Below are 18,156 nucleotides of genomic sequence, written 5' to 3'. Positions count from 1 at the left end.
GTTCGACTCTGGGGCTTAGGTGTTCATCAGTTTTCCAGCCTAGGTTCCCATGCAGTAGGCCACAGCAGGATGTGCAGCATTGCCCAGCCACCACCCAACCCAACACCAGCCGCTCGCTGGGGCTGGCTACAGTGGCAGGGTGAGCGGGTGCAGTTACGCCAAGCCCATGCTTGGCTCGGGATGGGAAGTGCATAACGATGACTTTTCCACACGTCTGTGTTCCTGGTAGCCTGGGCCATGCAGGGACGCGTCTAGCTCCCAGTGTAAGTTAGAGCACTCTCGGGGCTGCTCTAATGAAGCGTCCCATGGGCCCAGGGAAGCAGCTAACCATACTATGACGCACGCCAACCACACCTCTGCTCGTCCCCATATGCCAGAGGCTAGTGCAGACCTTTTACACCAGCACCACACTCAGGGGAGGGAGGCAGCGCCCTGTACAGGGGGGGATTCTCAAGGGGTCCTTTCCCCCCCACCCCCTTCAGGGCTCTTCATGCTGCCAATGGGCCATAATGAGGCCTGAGCCTAGAACCCTGGTGTTCTGGCCCCATACAACGTACGCACAGCCAGCTGCAGAGCAAAGCCCCACCAAGACACCCTCGCCCCTGATGGGGGCTCTATCTGGGCCTGGGTGGAAGGGAAGTGTCTTATGGCCCCTCCCCATAGCACTGTACTGCGTCCACTCTCCTTTTCCTTTCACATTGCAGCTTTTCCCCTTTCCTTGCTGAGTCACGTCCATGTCAGCCCCCCCACCCCAGCTGTTATTTGCACCTTCACTCTGCAAAGAGCTTTGGGCCACCACTCTCAAGCTGCCCGCTGGGCTATGCAGCCCTCGTGCAAGGTCAGTTAAGCTCAGCGGCATTCTGGCTGGCAGTCGGGGAGGCAGGGGAGTGTTCTCGTCTTGCAGGAGGCCAATATCCTTGCAATGAACTCATAGGATTGCCCCCAAGCTGCGTGCTGTGACCCTAGCCAGCCTGGGGGTGATGTATGCCACAGCTGCCCAGCTGCGTGTTAGCCAACTAAGGCTCCAGCCCGACCTGCTGCTGGTGGTGCCTTGGGGTTGGGAGAATGGCTGGCTTGTTCGTGGGCCTCTGGCAGTGATGAAGTGGCTGTGCTAGGAACAGAGGCCGGGGGTGGGGGAGGGTTGGCCGACCTTCATCCGGATAATGAGGAGCTGGGAGTCCCAGGCTGTGCAGAGTTGACAGCAAAGGGGCTTCGTGGACGCTGGCCTCCCCAGTAATGGAAGGGAGGTGGCCTGAGTCCACAGCCCTGAGCCGCTGACACCTGCTGGATGCTCCCCCAACACTAGTGCCATCAGCTCTGCCTTTTGCACCCCTTGCCCTGACCCCAGAAGCAGCCCCCTTCCCCTCCCCCAGCTCCTTCAGTGAGCTGGTGTTGGTAATGCCTCAGCCGACAAGCCGCTCACGTCCCAGCCCAGCCAGCACCAAATTCAGGTCGGCAAATAAGGGCACATGTAGGGGCTGCACACCCAGGGCCGGCCGCTGGCGGACACAGGGGCAGGCAGGAGGGGGGCATAGCAGAAAGCAAGCAGGCTGCCATTAAACAACCCTGCAGCCTGTTTAAGCCCCTTCTAGAAGGCCAGCTTGCCCTGGCAGTGCTGCAGGGCATGGGGCAGTTCGATATGGGCCACCTCTGGGCTGGAACACAGCAACTGTTTAACCAGCTCAGAACAACACAGCAGGGCAGGTGGTGACGAAGAGCCCTCGGTGGTGCTGACGCTGTGGGGGCAGATTAGGGATCACTACCTGGGACGGGCTTCAGCCAAGCTCCAACAGGACTGACACTCCTTGGCTTGGGAGACACGCCTATGGGGACTTTAATGGTAAAGACCTCGGCCCATCCGAGAGACCATACGTCCACAGCACTTCTATTGCCACAGGGGGGTAATGAATTACACACACCCTCCCTTACGATCCACATCCACCACAGCAACTTGTCCAGCACTCCAGGGGCCGAGTGCTTAGGCTTTGTCCGCACTGGTGCAAACCCCATGAGTAGACGGGCAAAGCCTTTCTAAGAGCTGGCTTGCACTAGGAGCACTTCACTCCCTTACACACATGGGGCTAGCTGCACAATTGTGAACAGCAGCTAATGGCATTGTTGCCTGCCTGGAGCTGGATTTTGTAACCAGGTCAAATCCCTCTTGCAGATAAGGCCTCAGTGAAGGCCCCTCATGTGCACACTTTGAGGACTGCACCATGCATTGGTTGGTAACCGGGGCTTGGTTCATAGGTCCCCATGACATATCCCCCTGCTGCAGCTACGGGATTTTGATTCAGCCCAGCGGCTTTGAGCAAGAACAAAGTCATCTCTGCCCACGGAACGCCAGGCACTTAGCCTTCTGGCCTTCCTAATCATAGGCTTCCCTGGTGCATGTACGTGCAGAACGGACCAAGCTGGAGATTCTGCATCGGCTGCAGGGAAGCCCTCTCTCCACCTCACCTCCTTGGGAACTCCTGCCCCCAGAATCTGGAAGGGAATCACTCAGACAGCGTGTGCTCCTTCAGCCACCCAGGGAGCTGGAATTTCCTGCCATTGCTTTGTTGCCCTTTTGCACAGATGATGCTTTCGGCCTTAGATGTCTAAGCTGTTGCTACTGGAAATGGTTTCTGACCCCCTTCCAAAAGGCTCTTGTAGCATGTCAGCTACCGCCCAGCTGGTTGATGCAGCTGCATGATAACAGCCTGGGAGCTGATTTGTTCCTTGAATGGTCCCGTGTAAGAGCTGGCAAGTTGCATGAAGCAAGCCTGATTATTCAACACAAATTACCATGAATAGTCTTGCCCCCCAGATACTTTATTTGCTGCATATTTCAGGGAATAATCCTTGCCTGGTGGATTGTTCACAAGCAGCGCATTGCTGGGATTTACTGGGACTCTTAGAACCGAGTCTTGAGAGCTCGCGAGGTCAATGCCCAGCTCTGCCACAGACTCCCTGTGTGACCTTGGGAAAGTTACTTCATAGCTCTGTGCCTCAGTTTCCCCATCTGTAAAAGGAGGCTAACAGTCCCTAGCTTCCGGTGAGAGGAAGAGAATAACACAGTTGATGAGTGTTGGGTGTGTGCCGAACGTGGACTAATCTAAGAATCCTGGGATGTGAGAACGTAATGAACACTGGTGGGACCCGGGCAGTGAGGTGAAGTTATTGAATAGAATCTTGGGTTTGAAGACTTTCCTGGATGAAGGCATTGTTCTAGTTTAATAGGAGGCTACTGGAAGCAACACAATGGAACCAGCAAAGCAATTTCCAAACAGTTAAAGACAATGGAGGAAACTATTAGCTTCCAGGCTCCTATATCCTTTCGCCAACACGTTGCCAATGCTGGGAAATGAGAACTCACAAGGCGCCACACAGCTACAAAAGGGTGACCAGAAGGACTGTGCAGCTCTTAAAGAAGTCACTCCCTGCAGCAGGGGGGCAGGTGTGGCTTGGGAGCTAGGGAAATGGATTATGCCACCCATATCCCTCCCCACGGGTTTCAGGGGAGCTGTAGGAATCACAGACCTACCAGGATCCTGCTAGTGAAGATGGTTAGATGCCTGGTAAACTATGGTCGAGAACTACAAGAGGGCGCTCAGACATAATGCTGCAAAGGGCCAGGTAAATTAGCTACTTAATCTGAATATGGGACCTGATCCTCACCTGGTGTAAATCAGCATCGCTTCATCCACTGTGCTGGAGTTACACTGATTTACACCAGCTGAGGAGCTGGCCACTAGCTGTGCTGGGCTCCTGACATGGCTTCTGCTCCCTGCTTGCATCAGTGAGGTTCCTGATGCAAAAGACTCACTTTTGAAAGTGCCAAAATAGGTTTCCCCGCGAATGCTCTGCATTAGTGGGCAGTGACCACTGTGTGGCAGCCAATGGCCCCTGGTGAGACAAGGCCAGCAGCGAGGGGGTGAGGCTCCCTTGCTGAGGTGCTGGATTCCAGGTGGCAGGGATCCTGTGGCACAAGGACTCAGGCCATTAGCACAGCAGGGCCCCAACGGGGTGGTAGAGGCAGCTTGGCCAGCTCCGGGAGAACCTTCCCAACTCCACAGAAAGCTGCTAGGGCCAGGCAAGGAAAACGTGCAGGCTTCTGACCTCCTGTCGCTGGCCTGCTGGGTGATCTGGGCCAGCTCCCAGCCCCTCACCTTCCACCTTGGTTCCGATGGGGATAATAAACTCCGGAGGGCTCCGCAGTGCTTGCTGGTGAGGAGTCAGGGATTCCTGGCTGGAAGGACAGCAGGGCAGAGGGTTATTATTACAGCCTGACTTGGGAGCAAGTGCAGGAGATAAACACAAACAGCAAGTGCTGCTAATAAAGCTGTCAGCTGGGGGATCAAGGAGCCAGCACGAAGCTGGCTGCTAATTCAGCTCTTACCATCCATAACATCTGTGGGAAATAAGAGTGACCATTAACCCCAGAGTGCTCGAGGAAACAGGGCTGTAGCGATACAAAGTGCTGAACAGGCTGCTGACACCAGGGATTCATCAACGGATTGATCGCCATCAGCAGTGGAAGGAAAGGCTGACAGCGAAGGATCCAGGAAATTGGGGGAAAGCCCAAGAATAAGGAATGTTTTAGCAGCCCCATCACAGCCAGATCCTGCCCCCAAGTGCTGAGCGTGCCAACTGGAGACTCAGCACCGCAGAGTCAGATTGGATTGAGGGCACCAGGGTAAGTCGGGATGGTTCAGGCATTTCAAGCCCTGGCATTGTTAGTGACAGTGGAATTAATGAATAGTTGTAGTTTACCTCGCCCCTGGCATTCAAGGCCTCAAGCGACATGAACTAGCTATGAGCCGGCACATGCCTGGCAGAGATGGGCTCTTTTTGTAAATGGGGAAACCGAGGTACAGAAAGAGCAAGGGCCATGGCGAGTCTGTGGCACAGTCAGACTAGAGCCCAGTGTAGAGGTTATTCCCTCTCAGGTCCATTGTGTTCCTCTGGGGTATTTGGGCCAAACTCACACCTGGCGAAAGCCACTGACATCCAAGGGGTTACAGTGGGATAGGAGGAGGCTCATTATGATTGAGAATGTTCCCTAGAATCCTTTGCTGGGTGCTCTCCCAAAGGGTCAGCTTCACTCTGCTTCCTCTCTCCTGGCAGAGCTGAGATCACTGCAGCCCCTAGCCCCTAGCCTGGCCCCCCTCAGGGATGGCACTCTGGGCTCTTCGGCCCAGATCCTCGAAGGCGTTAGGTGCCTAACTCCCCTTGCAATCACTGGGAGTTAGGCACCTATGTACTTCTGAGAACTGGGGCCCTTAGTCACCGTCTGGAAATCACAGGATGAAGTCCCCCATCATGAGCGCTTGCTCCAAATCCCCCTGCACTTCAATTCCAGGCAGCTTCCCTGGCCACGGTGTGGAGCCCTGTGAGCTGCAAACATCCTTTCCCTTTGCACCATCCAGCAAGGTCAAATTCGTCAGTTACTGAAATTGATGAGGCTCCAAAGAAACACTGTTCCCCAAGCTCCTGGCTATCACTCAGCAAACTGCACCTATACACACCCGCAGCAAAGGGCCAGACTGCATACACGTGTACACGTACACACATGCACACCTGAGCCACAAGCAAACACTCAGCACCCACCCACCAGTGTCCAGAGATGCTCAGCACTCACCCCGCCCCACACCGACTTCAGCGGGAGCTGCAGGCTCTCAGCACCTTTGAAATGAGGTCAGGTCCCTTCCCAGGTGACATTAGCTGAGCTCTGTGCCTTGGGCTGGTGCAGGGTCCTTTTAGCTAAGACCTTAAGAAAGAAAGTTGTCTCTATTCTGCGCAGACATTGCAGAGCCCACATAAGACCGGGAGGTTCACTGCACTGTCCTTGGCTGAAAAGTGCCACCTCTCTGCTCCTATGCACATGCCAGCGCAGGGGACGGCACCCCCCACCCAGCTTCCTGGCGAGTTTGGGGAGGACTGAGTGGCTCAGCAGAGACAACAGGAGCTGGGTCAGAGGGGTCAGTTTGCAGTTCCAGGGTCACACTGAAGGAGGGCAGCACCCCACTCGCTCCTCCCGAACCCCCCGTTTTGTGCTTTTTCTACCTCGACGTTGAAGCAGCACGGGTGCCAATGCACCTCACTGCCACTTGGGGGCACAGGCCCACAGACAGCAGGGAAATCGCTAGGGGGCTTGTGGGTAGATTTCAGGCATTTGGGTTTGTTTCGGCCAGGCTCTCCCACCGCCATGGAGAGTTGGTTCTACCGGCCTGCAGAGCTGCTCTGCTCCCAGCACTGCAGGGGCTGCACCAGCTGGAGACCACCAGAGGTTTTTTCCACGCTGAGGTGCTAGTGAAACAAGCCCCCGGACGATGCAAATGCCGAGGTGCCAGGCTTTCACTGAATGTTCCTCTTGGCCTCATGCAGCTCCCTGCTCAGCCCTGACAGCCAAGAACCAGGATGGCCCAGTTGAACCCCAGGGGGCTGCTGGGATCACCCCAGCCGATTCATCTCCACCCGCAGGGAAGCGAAAGGCCCCAGAAGAGGGTGGTCTGAACTTGCCCCATCCAGGGCATGCAGCAAGACACAGGCCCAGCCCCCACAGCAGAGCATACCCAGGGGCCAATACCCTAGCTGATGAGGGATAGCTCAGTGGTTTGCACATTGGCCTGTTAAACCCCGGGTTGTGAGTTCAATCCTTGAGGGGGCCACTTAGGGCTCTGGGGTAAAATCAGTACTTGGTCCTGCCAGTGAAGGCAGGGGGCTGGACTCAATGACCTTTCAAGGTCCCTTCCAGTTCTAGGAGATTGGTATATCTCCAATTATTATTTTTCTTATTTTATTTTTTACCTGGATTCAATTCAAACTGCCCATCCAGTGGCTTTGACAGAGCAACTGCAGGGGGAGGCCTCGCTGCAGCAGCCAGCTCCTGCACCAGATCCCCCGCCTTCCCGAGCTGCACACACCAGCCACTGGCCTCCAGTCCAACCCCCTCGCCCTGTCTCCTCTTGACTAGCATGGCTACTCTCCAGGGGCTCCAGCCAGCTCCCCTCCCTCCGCCCCCAGGGAGGTGCTGAGCCCACCCCCTGCCAGTTCACGAGGGATCACGAAGTGGATAAATACTGAAGTCAATGGCAGCGCAGGGTCAGGGCCTGAGGGGTCAAGAAAATATTAGTTCGGATTGGTGGGGGGGTGAAGGGGAGGCGCCTTTCCATACCCTCCCCGCCCATCATTTAGTAGCAATGATTGACAGGCAGAGCTCTGCACAGGGCAGGTTTCTGGCTGTCTCCCAAAGACAGCCACGCAGATGGCTATGAACCCAGGCTGACAGGCCAGCGCTACGCAGCTTGCAGGAAAGGTCAGGCTCTTGTGAAAGCATTTGCACTCATCTTGCAAAAGCCCCTTTAAAACAAAACAAACCTGACCCTTGCCACCCCCCAAAAAGGGGTGGGTGGGCAGCAATCAGCCATGAAGATCTAATGCCTTCTCCTGCTAATGCACATTTCAGCCCTTGGCCTAGCCCGGCTCTTCCCAGCTACCCGTGTTACAATGAGGGAAAAGGAGCCCGTTGCTTGAAATACGTTTCTCTCCCTTTAAAAGTGGCACAGACTTGGACCTAGATAAAGCTTTGTGGGTGTTCTGCCTCCAAGTGGCAGCTGATTGCGGGTGCCTAGTTTCTCTCCATCACACTGATCCGGTCTGAGGGATCTGAGCCCCTTTTTACAGATGGGGAACCAAGGCACAAGAGAACTAAGTGACTTCCCAGGGCCCACCCACGATGTAGGTGGCCAAGCAGGAGCTGAACCCAGGTCTTCCCCCACAGCCCAGGCCAGTGCTCTGACCATTGGACAAGCCTTCCTCAAGACCCCTTAAGGCACCTGTTTGTCAGAAAGTACCACACACCCACAGCACCTCCTGCACTGTGCCTTTGCAGCCCCTGAGAACTGGGCCCCTTTAAGGGGGTCACCAGTTGTCCCCTCCCCCCAGTGGCCACTAGCAAACACAAAGGCTTGTCACTGTCTTGTTTGGAATATTCAGGGGTGGGGGGAGGTTTACCAGAGAATTTGTAACAGGGGCTTTGCTCTGGATTAGCGGGGAGCGTCAGGTCCAGTTCCCGTGTAAGAGAGGCGTGGCTGGGACCCAGCAGGACAGGGTGGAGATTGGGGGACGGGACAAGCCAGCTCTGCATTTCCAGGCCCCTCTAGAAGAGGGGAGTCTCCCTTCAGCTCCAGGCAGGCTGCCTCCCCGAGGAAACCCAGCCACGGCTTGTGCACCGAGGGCCTTGTTGGCAGCATTCCCCTCCCCACCTGGGCTGCTGGGGAAGAGATGCAGCCACCCTACCTGCTGCGTCAGAGCCAAGCAGGGCCCATGAGCTTCACGCAGCTGGGGTGAGATCTTTCCCTAGAATGTCCCACTCGGCTGCTGGGTGTCAGGCAGGGGGGCAGAACGGTACCAACTGGGAGCCAAAACACTCAGAGGGAAAGAAGAAAACGGAGGCCCTGAGTTCTCAGGCTGGTTTAATCTGGCTTCGTTCAACACAGCTGCAAGGTCATTTCATTCCCTAAATCTCAGCCCCACAGCAACGCACCCAGAGCTCCCTGCGTAGGTATTGCCAGGGCTCCTGGGACAGGAGGGTGAAATGACTTCCAGCTTCCCCCACCAGTCTCTGGCCTGCCAGGCAATTACAGCTTCCCTCATGCTCCACCCCAGCTGCCAGTCTGACACCAGAGGCACCCACCACAGCTGGGGAGGGGCTGTGCCTGATAGTGAGGGTGAATCTGGGGGTCCTGAGAAGCAAGGGGGAATCCAAGCCAGGAACAGGGAAGCGAGCAATGTGCAAAACTCCTGCCCCACTCCTGACCCCATGCAATTCAGTTCCCAGGACACACCCTCCAGCACCTCCGGTCTCTGGCCAGAGGCAGCTACGCTCCACCACCTGGACAGGACACAAGTCTTGGCTGTTTCCATGCAAAGGAAACCTGCAGAATCAAGGGAGATCCAGAGGGATCCGGGACAGGGCGGGCTGAGCATCGAGGGCCTGTTCAACCTAGGAGTGGAGCTTTCTCCTCCAGGAACTGTTCGGCCTCTGGAGCGTCATCCCTCTCCCCAGCTGTGCGACTGGGTGCGCCAGGAACTCAGGCAGCAATGGCCAAAACTGCCCAGCTCTGCCTCCTTGGCCACACCTCCTCCTCCATCTTTGGGTGGGAAACTCCAACACGCAGCCACCTTGCAAGATAGCCAGTGTAAGCACCGGGGGCGGGGGGGGGGGGGTGTCCAGCACGAGCCAGATATTGGTGAACTGGGATTGAAAACACGTGGGTGAGATGGGACAGTCTCCAGGAGCCCGGCTAAGGGACCCAGGGTCCTGACCTGCAGCCAGATGGGCTGAGTGCTCAGCTCCAACCCAAAGGAATGGGGGGAACCAGTCACGCCAGGCTGCTATGGTTCACACCCCCATGGGCCCTGGAGGTGCCTGGGCAGCCTGGTTAACTCTTCTCTGGACGGTTCCTGTTCAGCACGGCCCTGGGGGTGAACTCCAGCTTCTCCTTGAGGCTCACCACCTCAGTCAGGTCCTTGCCCGCAATCTCCTGCAGCTTCCTGTCCTCCCGCCGCTCCGAGATGCTCTTCTCCTCCTCGGCCGGCTGTGGAGAGTCACCACGGATGAACCACTCCAGGTGGTAGCCCACCGCCCCCACCACAAAGGCCACAGGGAAGGTGACATAAGGGGCGTAGGTCCGCACAGTCATCCACAGCAAGGGCCACATGGCGTCGCCAGGAGAGAGCGCCAGATGTGTTCTGGAGAGGGGGGCAGAGTCAGTGTCACAGCTGCATAGACCCATCTCCCTCCTAGCCCCCCACCCAAGGGAGAGTCGCCCCCTTCCTTCCCCGCTCCACAGACAAACCTCCAAGATCCCAAACCATCGTCATCTCCCCACATGACCCACGCTGCACTTCTCTCCACCCCAGGAGAGCCCCAAAATCACCACACACACTTGACCCTGCCTCTTGGCCCAGATACACCCAGCTCCAAAGCCCCAACCCGGAACTCCAGGCAAGTCACACCCCCCCCCCCAGTGGCTAGATATCTCAGCTACCCGTGTCTCCCCGCCAACTCCCACCTGGGGTAGCTTGGCAACCGGGCTGCAGGGTTCCAGGGCAGTTAATGGGCTGAAACCTCCATGCCAGCAACCTTACCCCCAATCCTGACAGCTTCTAGGCTGCCTAGGGGAAGGCAAGGGGCAATGAGCCTCCCCAGGGTCTCCTGCTCCAGCAGAGCCCAATTCCTAAGAGAAAGGGCAGAAAAGCACCTCTGCACACACCCCATTCATCTCCCAGCCCCCAGGAAACAGCTGCTGGGAGCCTGCCCTGTGCTTTGTGTTATGCTTGGAAACCACGGTATAAACACAAACCCCAATCCTCATGCCTCCCCCAAGAGGATAACCAAGGCAGTGGCTGGTTAGTCAGGGGCAGGGAGAGGAAAGGAATTTAGTTCTGGCGGCCTCGGGGCAGTAATAGGGGCTGTACAGTGCATACTAGGCTCTGCCGACAGGGGATGCCCCCCGACCCTGATCCATGGGCCCCCCACTATTCCAGCCCCAGGCTCCCCACACACACTCAGACCCTGCCCCCCAACCCTGATCCACGTCCCCCCCACCCGCTATTCCAGCCCCTGCCCCCCCATCCTGATCCATGGGCCCCTCACTATTCCATCTCCGGGCTCCCCACACACACAGCTCAGCCCCTGCCCCCCAAGCCTGATCCACGTCCCCCCACCCACTATTCCTGCCCCACGCTCCCCACACACACAGCTCAGCCCCTGCCCCCCGATCCTGATCCCCACCCCCCTCATTCCTGCCCCAGGCTCCCCACGCACACAGCCCAGCCCCTGCCCCCCAATCCTGATCCATGTCCCCCCCACCTCATTCCTGGCCCGGGCTCCCCACACACACAGCCCAGCCCCTGCCCCCCAAGCCTGATCCATGTCCCCCCCCATTCCTGCCCCGGGCTCCCCACACACACAGCCCAGCCCCTGCCCCCCAATCCTTATCCACACCCCCCACCCGCTATTCCTGCCCCGGGCTCCCCACACACACAGCCCAGCCCCTGCCCCCCGATCCTGATCCACGTCCCCCCACCCACTATTCCTGCCCCAGGCTCCCCACGCACACAGCTCAGCCCCTGCCCCCCGATCCTGATCCACCCCCGGGCAGGGTCCCTCTCCCACGCACTCAGCCCTTGCCGAGCGGGGCCCACGAGTGCCCCCGACTCCCCGGGGCATGAAGGCGAGGCCGGAGGCTCGTTCCCGCAGGGCCCCGCAGGGGGGGTCCCGGCAGCTCCCGCCCCACCAGGCAGGCGAGCAAAGGCCGCGGGGCTCCGGGCCAGGGGCCGGGGGGAGCAGGGGGCGGGCCCGGCCGCTCTCACCTCCCAGGCGGGCGCCCCTCTGCGCGGCCGCGGCGCCTCCCTCTCCCCGCCGCTGGCTTCCGGGCCAGGCCCCGCCGCAGCCTCGCGGCCCGATTGGCGGCCGCAGCGCCAGGGGGCCGGGCCGGGGCCGGGAGCGCGGGGAAGGGCCGGGCTGGGGCTGGGTCTCCAGCCGGACCCCAGCAGGGCTCCCCCGGGACCTGTCTGCGGGCTCTGCTAGCTCCGAGCCGGCTGGGCTGCGGGGCTCAGGGCAAAGAGCCCCGCTCCCTCCAAATCACCCCCCTCCGCCCCCTCAAAACCCGCGGAAGCCCCGGCCGAGCTGGGCTGGGATCGGGGGGACCAGACAGCAAATGTGAAAAACCGGGACAGGGGGTGGGGGCAAGCGGAGCCGATATAAGAAAAAGACCCAAAAATCGGGACATGTGGTCACCCTAGCTGGGATTCAACACCAGGCAGTGGGCTGGGAGCCAGGCTGCAAACGGAGATTCCTGGACTCTAGGACTGGAAGGGACCTCGAGAGGTCATCGAGTCCAGTCCCCTGCCCTCACGGCAGGACCAAATACTGTCTAGACCATCCCTAATGGACATAGAGACCTATTGCTCTGGGCCCCGGGCTGGGTGCCAGGGGTCTTGATACTGCTGGAGCCTGGGTGGGGCACCCCTCCCTGGCCCCCCTTCTGCCAGGCACCAGTGCCAGGTTCTGCCTGTGGACACTTTGCCGCACTGCTTAGGGACAGGGAAGGTGGGTCTCTGTCTATCCAGGCCGGGCACCGGGGAGATGGCAGAGGGGGGATTGTTCCTGCAGGGAGCTGGGATGCGGTGGGACACCCTAGCCAGCTGGCTTGAGGATCCGGTGCTCAGACTCCAGCCAAGGTGGTCTCCGGCGCTGGCACCCCGCCCTTTCACCTCGCTCCGTCACTTCGGATGGCTCCTCGTGGTCTAAGCACGGAGTCTCTCCCACACTCGCCGGGAGCTGTGTTTGCTGACAAGGGTGAACCTCAGGGCTACTCAAACAGCTGCTTTGCCCAAGGATGTAGCCCTCTGGTTGGAGACAGTCCCTCAAAACTACCTGAATGGCTTGGGGACAAAGAGCAGGCTGGGCCAAGCCTCTCAGTTCTGACCCACAGCCCCCCCAGCGGTTCCAGCCCTGGGTTCCCCAATTCACAGCTCTGCCACTCCCTCTCAATCCAGAGCTCCGCACCACTCCTGGGGCTCAGGCAGGAGGCACTTGCTGTAGCTCAACTGGTAAAGCTGCTCCCTGCAGATGCTGTCAGGAGCCCCCCTCTTCTGGTCTCAGCCGCAGTAACATGCAGGGCTCAGCCCAACTGCTGCAGGGACCCCTCTGCTCGTAAAGTCTGTTCCAGGCAAGCCCCCTCGCAACGTAGGAAGGTGGGCAGGAGAGATGCAGTCAGCTCTGCATCTTCCCCAGCGTCCTGACAAGCCACTTCACTCCTGCCCCCAGAGCAGAGCAGCATGTCCCCCCCATCATGAGCTGACTCCAGACTCAGCCTCCCTTTCCCTTAAACCAGACAAGAAAGTGAGACCCGGGACACGAAGGGTCAAAGGTGAGACTAGCACCGGCTGGGAGAATGGTGCCAGGCCCAGAATAATCAAAGAGTCGTCTTTATTACAGTTCGGCTAAGTTTGTTACAATAAAAATGAAACCACGTCACAGTCACTGTACAGTATTGTTTGTCTTACAGAACTTACAAGTGGAAGGGCTTCCTCTTCCAGGCACATTGCTAAGAACTAAAGTGTGGACGGAGGCAGAGAACAGGTGAACTGAGCTGATGGTTGCTTTCCTGGCCAGGACTGTAACAGCAGTGTTCAGAGAGTATTAGATGCTGAGCAAGGAGTCTCCTGCCTTTCCCCTCCCCCAGCTGGGCCAGGGCTCACGCTGTTGGGTATTTTTTTCATTATTCTCTGTTCCAGGATATGTTGGTTGGGTTCCCCCCTCCTTCCCTTTAAACATCTATTTGAATGTAGTAACCTGAGGCCATGATAGGATTCTTTCAAACCCTCCCAACTGGACAGGCACATAACAGGGGCTGGGGGAGGTTTTAGCACCACGTCATGGTATGGATCCCATCCAAGGGGGGGAAGTAAAGGCCCCAGGGTGAGTGGTGCATTGCTCTTGGTAGAATTAAGCTTTCCTCCCTCTGCCTGCCCAAGCCAGTATGGTTGTGGAATCTCCCACCTCTCTACCTCCTACCTGTCCCAGGTGCTACAGGGAGGTATCCTAGCATGCGCCAGGCAGGACGGCCCCTTGGGCTGAAATTTACTATTGACGATTATTACAGTGGCGCTTGAGGGACCCAGTCAGGGATCGGGGCCTCCACAGTGCTAGGAGCTGTACGCTCATGAAAAAGACAGTCCCTGCCCTAGAGATCTGGCCATCTAGGCCATGGCTGGTGTCTCTGCTCCTTCCCTTGCTGCCCCTTTCGCTACTCTTCTTGGGCTCTTTCCTCTCCTCTTCATGTCTGAATCAGGGCGCCTCCAAGACAGCTGAGTGGGCAGGGAGCAGGAGCTGGTACAAGCATGGGGTGGCGAGAAGAGGGGGGGTCCCCTTGAAGGGTTTCACAGTGCAGGAGGCTCCCCAGTTGGAAGGAGGGATAATGTGAGAAGGCAGCACTGAGTTTTTCCCTTGAACTTTCAGAGCGGTTGGTTTGGCAAGCCCATTTTCCCAGGGCAGGACACCTGGCTCAGTGGGTGAACTCTCTGCTCCCCAGCCTTACGGACATCAGGGCAGGTGGAACAGACTGTGCTTTGGGTGGAAGGAGAGTTCTGTACGGCTGGGAGCAGAATGAGTGAAAAGGAGAGGAAAGGCGACCCAGGAGAACCAGCAGAGGGGTTCCTGGTAACACTTGGACGATCTGCTTGGCGGGTACCCACACTACAGGGCCCCTCTGTTCATGCCCTATCTCCCTACCGCCTCACCTAAAATCACACCCCATTCTGCACGCTCAGCCTGGTGGAGAAGGTGCACATGGTGGGTAACATGAGGAGTGTGCAGCCCAACCTTTGGCTTGTGTGCAGGTAGGTAACGATGTGCGGAGGGTGCTGTGGACAACAGGTTCCCCAGGCACGATTCATCTACTCGCTGTCAGGGGTGATGGCTTCGTGCTAAAGTGGGTCCTGAAGAAAGCTACCATGGCAGGAAGGAGGATGGCATCTCCTTTACAGCTCCAGGAAAGAGGGCACCTCGTCTAAGGTAGCATGAATGTGAGGACATCCCTCATGATACCCGGGAGGACAGAGCGCTGCTAATGTGGTACCATGGGACGCCCATGGAGAAGGGGACTCTTGTAATGCGAATCCCATCTGCCCCTCCCACCCTGACGAGCAGGAACTCAGCCTGGGGAAGGGCAGACCCATATTCATGTCTTGGGTCTGTCTCCAATGACAGGGACAGACAGGAGCTTAGGAGTCGTGCTCCTGGGCTCCCTGTGCCTTCATTTCCCCATCTGCTAAGGAGAGCGACACTTACCCTGCCTTCCAGCGGGGCCGGTGGTTAGGGAGCCGATGCAGCTGCTGGAGGTTATCATCACTAAGGTGCTCTGAACAGAGCAGGGTCCCAACCCTCCATTGTCCCAGGGCCCATCTTTTACACCGGTGCACGGGAGGGTAGGCGCCACTGAACAGAATGGCCGCATTTCACGCTCGCTTTGTGGCAAGGTGAAGGACTGCATGAGGCACAGGGTGACTACCAACAGGCCACGAGCCAGAGCCCCACCACCATGGCAACCTCCAGTTCCACCTGCCCTTGGCTTTGCTTTTCCAAGTCACTTTCCCAGCTGGCGTTAGTGACGGCAACTGACCGGGGAGGGCAGTTCCTGGCACGCAGAAACCAGGAGCTGCTGTCCCTGGGCGCTATTGGCCAGATAGAAACTGAAGGCTAATGCCTGCTGGCCTGCCCCAGTCCTTACTCAGACTGAACCTAGTAAGGGCTCCAGGCCTTGGCCCTGCTGGACTCTCTTTGTGGCCTAGCCCGGCTGCCAGCAGCAAGGGCCACTGCTCTGCTCGGTAGGGCACTGTGCTGCGAAGGAGCTGTGGGGCAGGGAGAGGGGCTGGGGAGCATTTGTGATGGAGGGAGAAGGACCAAAAGGCGGTGGGCCTGGCTGGTGTTGGCATGGCTCGCTCCTGAGTGCCTACCGCTTCCATTGGTTTGCACTGTTGGGCTGGGCAGCCAGGGCCGGCATGGCCAGCCCCATCACAGTCTGGCTGGAATAAAATCTCCCAGTCCAATGCTCAAGGGGCCGCACAGTGAGCGCAGTGTCACCTTTGCCATGGCTGCTATTGCACAGGCGTTCTCCAGCTTTTCCGTACCAGAACCCACTCCCACCTGGCTGAGACTCCCACCCCATTCAGCACCAGGGGTTTGTTACCCTTGGGTTGAGAAGCTCTGAAACAGAGCCTCTGGGATCATCATACAGAACAGCCATGGCATGTAACAACAAATCCGCATTTCACCCCACAGGTGGCCCCTGAGCGCTTCCCCCCCCCCCCGACATTCAGACAGACCAGCTCGTCCACATAAACGTCGTCCCCAGGTACCCTCGCCTGCTGGAGCTTCGTCTGTGCGGGTGACAGCTCCAAGGGTTTTCCTCACCTTCCTTAACAATCGTAAATACAACACAAGGAGCCGTCACAGCAACATCCCAGAGACACAACAGCAGGTCCTCTTCCTCCTAAGGCAAGATAGGTTGTCAATGGCACATTTGCCATTCCCTGCCATCTCCTCTGGCCTGGCCCCTGGGGACAGCCGTGTCTTTAAACCAGATGCAGATGGGTCAGAACCAGTGCCCTACACGTGGCTCGGGAGCAATACCCTGCATGATTGGTCACTTGAAAGGCCAGGCTTGTTTCTATGTCCGTCTAACAGGAGGGGGGAAAGCAGCCAGGGAAACCCAACCCCAGAGAGCTCAGCTTCTGCCAGCCCTTGCCATTGCCAGACAGAATCCAAATGCTGCTCCAAAGACACTACCTCTCCCGGCCCCCAACCTCTCCCTCGAATTCCACTCCCAGGATAATCTGGTCAGACCAGCAGCTGGTGGGGAAATCAAAGAGGGATGGAAGATAAAGTGACCAGCCAAGTTTTGACCACCTCCTAGCCTCCCGTGATGAGTGGCCGCACCCCAGCACAGGCCCAGGATTCTCACTTGCAGGAAGGGAAAGTAAGGAAGAAAGAAGAGAAATCATAGCATATTCTTACTGATGTACGTGTAGGGAAAGCGGGGGCTGGTTTTGCTGCTGTCATGGATTTCCTGAAGATCTGATCCCAGTCTCACCAGCAGGAACACAGCTGTGGTCATGTGTAGTTTTTGTTTTATTCCTTCGATTATATGTATATAGGTCTATGACCATGGATTCCCCGAGGTGCCCAAGTAAGAGGCAGGGATGGGACTGAACCATGGTCGGGGTGCGTGGAGGGACTGCCCCTCATGCCCGCCACGGCCCGAAGCCTCAGGCCATCAAAGGAAGCTGGTCCGCCGGGCGGCTGGGAATGGTGACTTTGGCAGGAGCTCAGCGGAGCTTCCCCCCGTAAGACGCTTTGTTTGCATTGAATTGAGGAAATGGGAGAAGCTAAAGGTGGCGCAACCATGGGGGAAGGACACACGGAGGTGCAGGGGAGGTGCCTGCCCCCCCATCAGCTGAGCTGGGGGGGCTCCTCCCTCTCCAATATAAGGGGGAAAGCAGGAGAAGAGGGAGGGCATGAGGAGAGGAGAAGGGGACACAAAGAGGAGGGGGCCTGCAAGGAGCAAGGTACAAAGAGCTCTGAAAGGAGGGTACAGGTGGCCACCAGGGAGTGTGCAGGGAAGGGACAGGAAGGAGCTGCAAGAAGGAGGGGAGATAGGGGGCAGAAAAGGCTTCAGGGCAGACAGAGGGCTTGGGGAGAAACCAGGAAGGGGCTTCTGGGCAGGCAAGGCTGGGCAGAGTCCTGCCCCACGGGGAGGGGCACGAGGGCAGGACAGAACCAGGCTTGTGTTCATTCACCGTCAGATCCATGAATCGTAGACGATAAGTCGAGAAGCTGTAAGTGGGCCGAGAGCTGCCCTGGGGGGGTCCCTGTAGCTCGGGCCTCGGCCATCACAGTGAGCTATGTACTCTCTGTACAGTGCAGTAGAAAAGCCAGGACTCTGGTCACAGCCTGGTCTGTGCCTCGGGGATGTAGATCTCGATACTGTCTGCGCTCTCGGTGGCTGAGTTCTGGCGGAAGGAGGCAGCTCTCTTGGCTGCCAGGAGCCTTTTCCTGGCTTCCTGCCTCTGCCGGTCGACGGAGTCCAGGGAGCGCTCCTTCACCGGGTGCACCTTGGAGCGTGGCGGCTTCTTTGGTATCGGGGGAGGGACCTTCTTCTCTTCCTGCGCAGATAGACAGACAGAGCAGGGCTTAGAGGGAGTTCTGGGAAGCGCTGGACATGCCGTGTTACACAGGGTGTGTCTGTGGCTGCACGTGACGGGTGCGCACATGTGTGTGTGTGTCTGTGTTCATGGGGGGGAGTGGATGTATGCAAAGCTGTATGATTGTGTGTGAGACCATGCAAGGGTGCGCACAGTGGGCGTGCACATTCACGTGTGTGCACGTCTGTATAGGCACATCCAAATGTGTATGTGTTTGTGCATCTGTGTGCACACATTCCTATGTGTGTACATCTGTCTGTGAGTGAGACCGTGCAAGAGAACATACATTTGAGTGGGTGCCTGTTTATGTGCTCTCATACCTGCAAGAATCCGTACATATGCAGCTATAAACAGATGTGTACTTGCACATCTGTATGCAGCTGTGTACATCTGTAT

The 18,156-nt window shown here is 57.8% G+C and overlaps 2 protein-coding genes across 7 annotated transcripts in view; both read right to left on the bottom strand.

Annotated features, from left to right (window-relative positions):
• Positions 1-8,442: 8,442 nt before the first annotated feature.
• On the bottom strand, positions 8,443-11,438 carry SMIM12 (small integral membrane protein 12). 4 transcript variants are annotated; one of them, XR_003997329.1, is made up of 3 exons: positions 11,172-11,313; positions 8,876-9,738; positions 8,443-8,841 (listed from the first exon to the last, which is right to left on the bottom strand). XR_003997329.1 is itself a non-coding variant. In XM_030539198.1 (2 exons), the coding sequence occupies exon 2, from the start codon at positions 9,705-9,707 to the stop codon at positions 9,429-9,431; it is 279 nt and encodes a 92-aa protein (XP_030395058.1). In that variant the 5' UTR covers positions 9,708-9,738; positions 11,365-11,438; the 3' UTR covers positions 8,443-9,428. The 4 variants fall into 4 exon arrangements, 3 of the variants coding, with proteins under 3 accessions (XP_030395058.1, XP_030395057.1, XP_030395059.1); XM_030539198.1 differs by lacking the exon at positions 11,172-11,313 and adding an exon at positions 11,365-11,438 and having other exon boundaries at positions 8,443-9,738; XM_030539197.1 differs by having other exon boundaries at positions 8,443-9,738.
• Positions 11,439-15,861: 4,423 nt separating this feature from the next.
• Positions 15,862-18,156, bottom strand: part of DLGAP3 (DLG associated protein 3) — a 128,339-nt gene continuing 126,044 nt past the window's right edge. For 2 of the 3 annotated variants that reach the window (XM_030539283.1, XM_030539284.1), the window contains exon 11: positions 15,862-17,721. In XM_030539283.1, the coding sequence (XP_030395143.1) occupies positions 17,503-17,721 (219 nt within the window). In that variant the 3' untranslated portion in view covers positions 15,862-17,502. The remainder of the gene's footprint in view (positions 17,722-18,156) is intronic. The other variant, XR_003997338.1, reaches the window with a different exon arrangement.

The sequence above is a fragment of the Gopherus evgoodei genome, chromosome 20 (assembly GCF_007399415.2).
Source record: "Gopherus evgoodei ecotype Sinaloan lineage chromosome 20, rGopEvg1_v1.p, whole genome shotgun sequence".
Classification (NCBI taxonomy): domain Eukaryota; kingdom Metazoa; phylum Chordata; order Testudines; family Testudinidae; genus Gopherus; species Gopherus evgoodei.
The sequence above is the reverse complement of the archived record's forward strand: the minus strand, read 5'-3'. Positions and strand labels throughout refer to the sequence as shown.